This window comes from Myotis myotis, unplaced genomic scaffold (genome assembly GCF_014108235.1).
Source record: "Myotis myotis isolate mMyoMyo1 unplaced genomic scaffold, mMyoMyo1.p scaffold_m19_p_10, whole genome shotgun sequence".
NCBI classification, from domain to species: Eukaryota; Metazoa; Chordata; class Mammalia; order Chiroptera; family Vespertilionidae; genus Myotis; species Myotis myotis.
The window spans coordinates 21,993,987-22,002,105 of record NW_023416314.1 but is presented as its reverse complement, the minus strand read 5'-3'; the positions used below and the strand labels follow the sequence as shown (position 1 = coordinate 22,002,105).

At 51.1% G+C, this 8,119-nt stretch overlaps 1 protein-coding gene across 1 annotated transcript in view; it reads left to right on the top strand.

Annotated features, from left to right (window-relative positions):
• The first annotated feature begins 201 nt into the window (after positions 1 to 201).
• Positions 202 to 8,119, top strand: part of ENDOD1 (endonuclease domain containing 1) — a 35,447-nt gene continuing 27,529 nt past the window's right edge. Inside the window, exon 1 of the mRNA XM_036324642.1 lies at positions 202 to 775. Within this exon, the coding sequence (XP_036180535.1) occupies positions 476 to 775 (300 nt within the window). The 5' untranslated portion in view covers positions 202 to 475. The remainder of the gene's footprint in view (positions 776 to 8,119) is intronic.

The window sequence follows — 8,119 nt, the reverse complement described above, 5'->3', positions numbered from 1 at the left end:
AGTTCTTTGAGCATCTCACACCGCCCCTTCACCTCCCTAGGGGTCCCTGCGGCCGTTCGCGCCGGACTCTGCTCAGCGCCCAGCCCAGGGGACGGTCCCTTCCCCGCGCCTCCGGTTAGGGCGACTGCTCAGATCTCTCCGGAGCGCGCGTTCCCGCAGACTGCGGAGGCGAGCCGGAGCGGCGGCAGGTGCCTGCGTCTCCGAGCCCGGGTGCAGCCCAGGGGCGCTGTCCGCATCCCCCGGCCCGGCCGCAGGCCTCTGCAGCCACCATCACAGGGAGGGAGGGTGCGCGGGAGGCGCGGCCTCAGGACGCGGACCCGCCCCCGCCGCCGGGGCCGCCCAGCCCGGCCCCCGCAGTGCGATCGCCCAGCCGCGCCTCGCCGGGTTCCGACTTCCCCTCCAGCCCCGCTCGCGCCTCGCTCCCCGCCGGCCACCCGTACAGCCCGCGCCGCCCGCCGCGCTCGCAGAGGCCGCCATGGGCCCCGCGCGCTGGCTGGCGCTGGGCAGCCTCCTCGCCCTGGGCGCGCCGCTGGAAGGCCGGCTGGTGGGCGAGGGGGACGCCGGCTTCGGCGAATGCGACCAGTTCTTCTACGCCGGGACCCCGCCCGAAGGGCTGGCGGCCGAGGGCCACGTGAAGATCTGCCAGCGCTCCGCGGGCACCGAGCGCTTCGCTACCCTGTATAGCACCGGGGACCGCATCCCCGTGTACTCGGCGTTCCGCGCCCCGCGCCCCGCGCCCGCCGGCGCAGAGCCGCGCTGGCTGGTGGAGCCGCAGGTAAGGGAGGTGGATCCCCAGCCCCGCGCTGGGCGGGGGGGTGGGGGCCCTGGGGCGCCTTGCCGCCACCGTGAGGGGTGGGACCGGGAAAAGCAGCCCCCACGCCCTCAGTGCCCGGGTCAGGAAGCCCGGGTTTCGGATCCACCCACTGCGCCCCTGTAGTCACAGCCTATCTCGCCCCTGTCATCGCCACCGCAGGAGCTCGGCGACATTCGAGCCCTCGCTGGAGCCGCAGGGGCCGGAGGTGGCTCTCTCTGTTTCGCGTAGACGCCTGCAGTGCTTCATTCATTTCCTGAGCAGTGAGGGGCGTGAGAGCCAGGCCGCCGACACCCTTCAGATGAGCGGGCAGCCTAGGCTGGGAGCTCACAGGCCTTGGTGCAGGGCATTGTCAGTTTGGAGGCAGGGGGTGGGCCTTTTCATGCCCATTTTGCAAAAGAGGAGATCCAGGCTCAGGAGGAAGAAGAGGCCTGGGGAAGGGAAGACCGCCTGACTGGGAAGCTGGGCAGGTCTCTTGGCTAGAAGTTCACTGCCCATTCTACTAGGGAAAGCTGACTTCTGCAGAGGCCGCCTGAGCCTGAAAGCCCTTCCCTTATGCACAGACATCCAGTAAATTCTATCTGAAGTTGTGTTGAGCTAGGACAATAAAAGTATAGGCTTTTAGGAATGCAATGGGATAGTTACAAATAACATGGAAACATTGACTACCTCCAATTAATGCAAAGGACAAACCAGTTTTTCCTGACCCTTTATATCTGTATTACTTGGAAACCATGCCAAGTCCCAGGGTGTTCTGTCACGTTTGGGGAGGGTAACCAAACACTCCAAGAGGCCCCCAGAGGCCCTGCTGAACCCGAGAGCACATGCTGCCCCACCTCAGCTCAGCCAGCCTCTCTCTCTTTTCTCAATATATTTTTATTGATTTCAGAGAGGAAGGGAGAGGGAGGGAGAGCTAGAAACATCAATGATGAGAGAGAATCATTGATCAGCTGCCTCCTGCACGACCCCCGCACCCAGGTGTGCTCTGACTAGGAATTGAACTGTGACCTCCTGGTTCATAGGTAGACGTTCAACCACTGAGCCACACCGGCCTGGCTAGCCAGCCTCCCCTTTGGCCAGTTCTCCACCTCTCACCAGCCTCCCACCTACCTCTGCCCCAGCTGCCAAGGCCACCCTAGCTGACTAAGGAATTGAGCCACTCAGCCCGCCCATTCACGATGGCCTCAGCTGTGCAGGGAGGGCCACATGGGTGGACCGGAGACCTGATTTCAGGTGCTTCATTCAGAAGCCTGGATTGTAATCTCTGTAATCGCATTCAGATATTTCTAACTCTGAGGTTTTCCCAGGTCTCAAGCAATCTGCACCTGTCTCCTTACCTTCTCCCCTCCATCCCACCTTCCTCCCCTGCTGATGTCAGAACCTCTGAGATCAGGCATGTGCAAACGCCTTTGTAAATTGGGCACACTTTAGACATACAGTATCTAAAGTTATTTTGCCCCCCACTGCCCCCCCCCCCCCAACCCCCTGTGCTCTCTCCGTATCCTCCAGCTCATTGTGCATTGTGATTGTGGGCCTGTGAAGAAAAGAGAAGATCTGGTCTTTACTCCTCGAGGATCTCATGGATGCCTTGGGAAGACAGAACATACATGCGGGGGTGGCATAGGAATGCATGCTAAACACATTTCAGCTTAATTCAGAACACATTTAGTGATCCCCTATTGTGGGCCAGGCACTTAGGGTACCAGGAGAATAGAGTGAAGCTCTTGAACTCAAAGGCTTCTTGGTCTCCAGGTGAAGCATGCTGGGTGGATTAGTCCTTCCATTGACTAGCTGTAAACTTGGCGATAATTATAGGGTGGTTCTGAGAACTTAATGAGTTACTATATACAATGTTCTCTGAGAGGTGCTGGCACCTGAGTACTAGGTTATTATGACATAAGCAAACCCCATAATGTAATAAAGCTAAACAAAGTCCTATTATGTTTAATCTGCCTTGGAGGTGATAGGGGAAAGCCTGGGGGTCAGGATGACATTTGTGCTGTGCTTCCCAGGATGAAGCAGAATTCAGAAGGGAGGTCGCAGCAGGAAGGCATTCCAGAGCAGATTCAAGGATTAGTGATGAGCGTGGGGAGTGGTTGGAGCAGCTGTAAAGTGAGTGGATTATAGTCTACTCATGTGTCCAGGGGAATCATGGGAGGGAGGGGTCAGGTGTGAAGGAGTAATCAAGGAGGGCTTAGGGAGGCAGCAGTTATTGAAGGAGTCACAAAGGAGCAGGGGTGGCAGAGAGGAAGTGGACAGAGCCTCACCCAAGCCTGGGCCTTTGGGGGTAGGGGTGGGTGATGAGGAATGGGACTAAGGAGGTAAAAGAGATTGGGGAAGGAGGGGAAATAGTTCAAATGGCGGCTCTGGAGGTGAGCCATACAGCGTGTTGGAGAAGTACAGGAGCCAGAGTTCTTAGCTGGGGAGGTCTGAATGGTCACAGGGCTGATGCCTCCCCCTGCGAGATGGGCTGTGGCCCCCTCCCTCCTTTCCCACTACAACTACAGGTCCACAGGAAGTCAGGAGGGAGGGGGAGGAGGTGCGAGATGAGATGCGGGCAACTTTGGAGCACACTGCAGCAAACCTGACCGCCCTCCCTGTGGCCAGCTCCCCAGGCCTGCCTCACTGCCCAGGTCCCCACTGCAGAAGGATGCCCCCGGCTCCGTGTGGACTTCTGGCTGCTTCATAGCTGTTTGAATACTGAGTCACCTGTGCCCACATCACCTTTGAATGAGGTCAGCATTACAGAGAGGCTGAGCAGACAGGGGAGGAAGAGGTAGAGACCCAAGGAGCTGCAGGCTGGCCATTGGTAATGAGTCAGGCAGGGCTGCCCTGGCCCTGGGGCTCCTGAAGCCCATTCAGTAGCTCTTACCACTGTCCTGCAGTTTCCCTTTGAAAAAACAACTCCTAAGTCGAAAACTGAGTCACTCTTGTGCTTTAAACCTTTAAAGAATCGGCTGCCCCACACCTACAGGACAGAGTTCACAAGGCCCCCATGCCCTGTCTCCAGCCCCAGGCTTGTTTCTCACTCCTCCCCATTCTCACTGGTTAGGTTCTAGCATTGTCCAGCTGCCTCTCGTGCCTCTCATAAACCATATTGTTTACTGCATTGGCTTCTTTGCTCATGGTCATTCCTTTTGCCCCAAATGCCCTTTCCACACTGCCCCCATCTTGCTTCTGACTTCTCCCTCCCCTACTCCATCCTTTAAAACCGCCAAGGTGTCACCTCTTCCAAAAAGAATTGCCCACCTGACTTAGGTCCGCCTCTCAGTGCTCCTATGACTTCTCTATTGTTGTGCTTACCACATCATTTTATTTTATTTTTTATATTTTTTTATTGATCTCAGAGAGGAAGGGAGAGGGAGAGGGAGATAGAAACATCAATGATGACAGAGAATCATTGATCAGCTGCCTCCTGCACGCCCCATACTGGGGATCAATCCCACAACCTGGGCATGTGCCCTTGACTGGAATTGAACCCAGGACCCTTGAGTCTGCAGGCTGATGCTCTATCCACTGAGCCAAACCAGCCAGGGCGACATCGTTTTAGAATTACCTGCTTACGTGTCTGTCTCCCCCGTGTAAGCCCCTGAGGACTGCATTTTACTCATGCTTGTATTCCGAGTGCCTAGAATGTACAAAGCACTCAGTAACTATTGAATAACAATTTGATATTAGGGTCAATCAGGCAGCGAGTGAGAGGTTCAGCTGGAGCTTTTTTGGGGGAGCTTACTGCTTCAGAAGCTTGTCCTGTCACTGGCCAGCAGCCACTGTTACAAACACATTCCATGTGTGAAGCTGGAACCTTCCTCCATTTACCCATCATTCCTAGCGCTACCCCAAATGATCTGGATCTCTGCTCTGGATGACACCTCTTTAGTGTCAGACAGAGGAGCCCATGTCTGCCCATGTTGGAGGAATTTAAATGGGATCTCTGAGGAACAGAATGAGAACTTTAAAATGAAACAGAGAGCCCTAGCCAGTTTGGCTCAGTGGATAGAGCGTTGGCCTGCGGACTGAAGGGTCCCAGGTTTGATTCCGGTCGAGGGCACATGCCCAGGTTGCAGGCTTGATCCTCAGTGGGGGACGTGCAGAAGGTGGCCGATCAATGATTCATCGTTGATGTTTCTGACTCTCTGCCTTCCTCTCTGAAGTCAATTTTATATATATATATATATGTATATATATATATATTTAAAATGAAGCAGAGAAAACAGCTGCCTTAGGTTTTATGGTCACCTTTAAATTGAGAATGGGGAGAAGGAGAGAGGGAGAGAGAGAGAGAAGATGAGAAGAGAAAATGCGTTCCTGTTAGCTTGATGCCAGTGGTGTGGAGGTGTCCAGTCAAGATTCCAAGACTCCAGAGACCTGAGACCTGGGTCTGGTTTAGTACAGGGAGCCTCAAACCATTTAGTTTCTCAACTCCTTTCCGTTTAGGGGGAGACTTTGTGGATGAGGTGCCAGTGATGCCTTTCTAAAGTACATTGTCAGTTCATGCCAACATATAAGACTATCGTTTTATAAACACGAATACCAGAAGTATCTGGCTTTATATTCCACGTACAATTATTTCAACTTACAAAAATACTGTGAGGTAGATAACATTTTCTTCATAGTAGAGGTGAGGCCCAGTGAGATCATTTCAAATCTTAGTAAATGTATGTGAATCATTGTCACAGCTTAGTTCTTGACCTTAAGTTCTTGACCTTTAATTTCCACCAGTGGCTTCTTGCTTACACACCCTGAAACTGTTAGACACACTGTCTAATTTATTCCAACATCAGGCCTCTTCTGATTGTGTCAGAGATAGAAGACATCATACACTTATAGAGGTGTGTTGTTACAAAACAAGCAGTGAGCAATTACATTCCAATCTATTATGCTGAGCCTGGGTCAGGCTGAGCACCTGACAGAGGAATCCCTGTCAGCCGCTCACAATTTCTTCTTTACTTGAGTGCAAATAGCAAAAAATAACAAACACACACACACAAAAAACCCCAAAAACAAAACAGGAGGCACTTGGGCTATTCTTCATTGCATTTTTCTCCCTTTCTGACTTTTTATTTATCTCTGATTTCAGTGTTTCCATTTGATTTGCGATTATTTTCAGGAGCAAGTTAAGGTACTTGCCCTATATTGGCAGATCATTGTAGGACATTTTGTCCTGAAACAGTCCAGGGGTGGCAGATCTGTACACCATTCTTTCAGTTCAGGCTTAAATTTGCACAGTCCAGGAAAGGAACTATTGTTTATTGATCCCTACGAGGTGCAAAGGTCTTCACAAATTAACTCATTCATACAACTCCACGTTTTATAGTTACTATGCTCAGTTCTGTGGATGATTTGTGGCTTTCCTTCTAACATACCATTCTGAAAATCCCACCTTCGGATTGCCGCTAGCTCGTTATTAGCTGATGGTGATTGAATGGTGCTTACCTTGAGACATAAGGATTTTGTTCTTTGGGTTTCAGATTTCTCTTTCTCTTACACTGTCGGCTTGACAAGTGAAAATTGGAAAAAATAAGTCCTCCCACTTGCCAGTAGCTGTCACTTCCTGTGGTCTGGTCTTGCTCCTAGAATTACTGTTAGCTCGAGAATGTTTTCTCCTTCAAGTTGCATATCATGTCTCCTGCTTGGTCACATGCCCTTTTGTTCCATAGAACCTGACATCTATGGCAGCGATAATTGGTTGCCTGCTGATATATCTATGCGGCCACTGAAAGGAAGGGGGAATAAAGAAGAAACCACCTCATAGGGTGAACCAAATAGGGAAGCACCACTTAGTATTCCAGTCATGCATTTACTTCTGTGCCTGACGGAAGAGTGGTTCAATCAAGAGTCTAGCTGAGGGCATTTTATATTTTTAATCAAAACTGAAAATAAGGGCACATTTTGTTTTGCTGAGTAAACAGATAGCTGAATAGTGTTCAGAAATGTAAATTAAATGACATGTTCCCATTGGCTTGCACCTTAACTGTGAGGATTATGGTCTTGAGTTTTGACTGACCTTCAGTTGGCAGGACTACCTAATGCTTTCACAAAGCCCTGGAGCCTCCATTGGTTAATTCATCAACAAATGTCTATTCCAGGACCTGCTATGTGCCAGGCACTGTTCTGGGCCCTGGGAATAGATCAGTGACTCGGACAAAAATCCCTGCTTTCATGGAGCTTAATATCTAATAGAGGACATAAGCAATAAGATAAATAAAAGGCATAGCTTAGTAAATAGTAGGAAGTACGAAGGAGAAAAATAAAGCACGGTAGAAGGATATGAGTTACCCAGGAAAAGGTGACTCTGTGTACAGACCCAAAGCAAGTGACAAAACCAGACATGCAGGTATCTGGGGGAAGGTTGTTCGGTAGAGGGAACAGCAAGTGCAAAGGCCCTGGGGCCTGAGTGTTCCTCCGTATTTGAAGAGGCCAGTGCAGCTAGAGAAGGATAAATGAGGTGAATGGCAGGAGATGAGGTCAGACAGGTGGGGTGGGAAATGGTAGATCTCGCCTCTGCGTTATATGTAGGAAATTTGGCTTTTACCTCGTGTGAGACAGGAAGCCACTGTACCAGCTTTGAGCAGAGAGTTTTGATGTGACCTGACTAACATTTGAATATCATCATTTCGGTTGCCACATTGAGAGCAGACTGTATGGGTTTCAGGACAGAAGCAGAGACCAGATAGGAGATTTCAATAATCTGGCAAGAGGCAATGGTGGCTTGGACCAGGGTAATGGCAGTCTAGTTCTGGATTTATTTTTGAAGAAAGAACCAAGAGTCTTTGGGGTGAGAGAAAGGAAGGAGTCACAGATGACTCAAGGACTTTGGCCGGACGACTGGAAGAATGGCATGGCCATGAATAAGATGAGGATACTAAAGGGGAGGCCGGGGTGAGAGGAGCTAAAGTGTGAGGTGCTTTCAGGTGTTCAATGGAGCTTCTAGGGCTCGCTGGGTACTTACCACATACTGGGCCCTGTCCTAGGCATTTCCCCCCACATGTAATCTCAGTCTTCACAACAACTGTAGGAAATAGGTGCTATTATTATTATCCTCCTCAGGCAGAGGAGGAAACGGAGGCACAAAGAGGTTCAGTTATTCCATTTTTTATGGGGCTAGGAAGCGGCGGAACTGGGGTTTGAACTCAAGTTGCCTGACACTAGAGAACATATGCAGCTGCCTCTGTTTGTTGTAAGGTACCCGGCGAATCACAGAAGGACGCCTCAAGAAGTCGAATGAAAGAGTCACATTTATTGCAATCCGGGACTATGAGGGGTCATTCCCAAATCTCACAGTAACAAGATGGTCGCAGCTCCAGG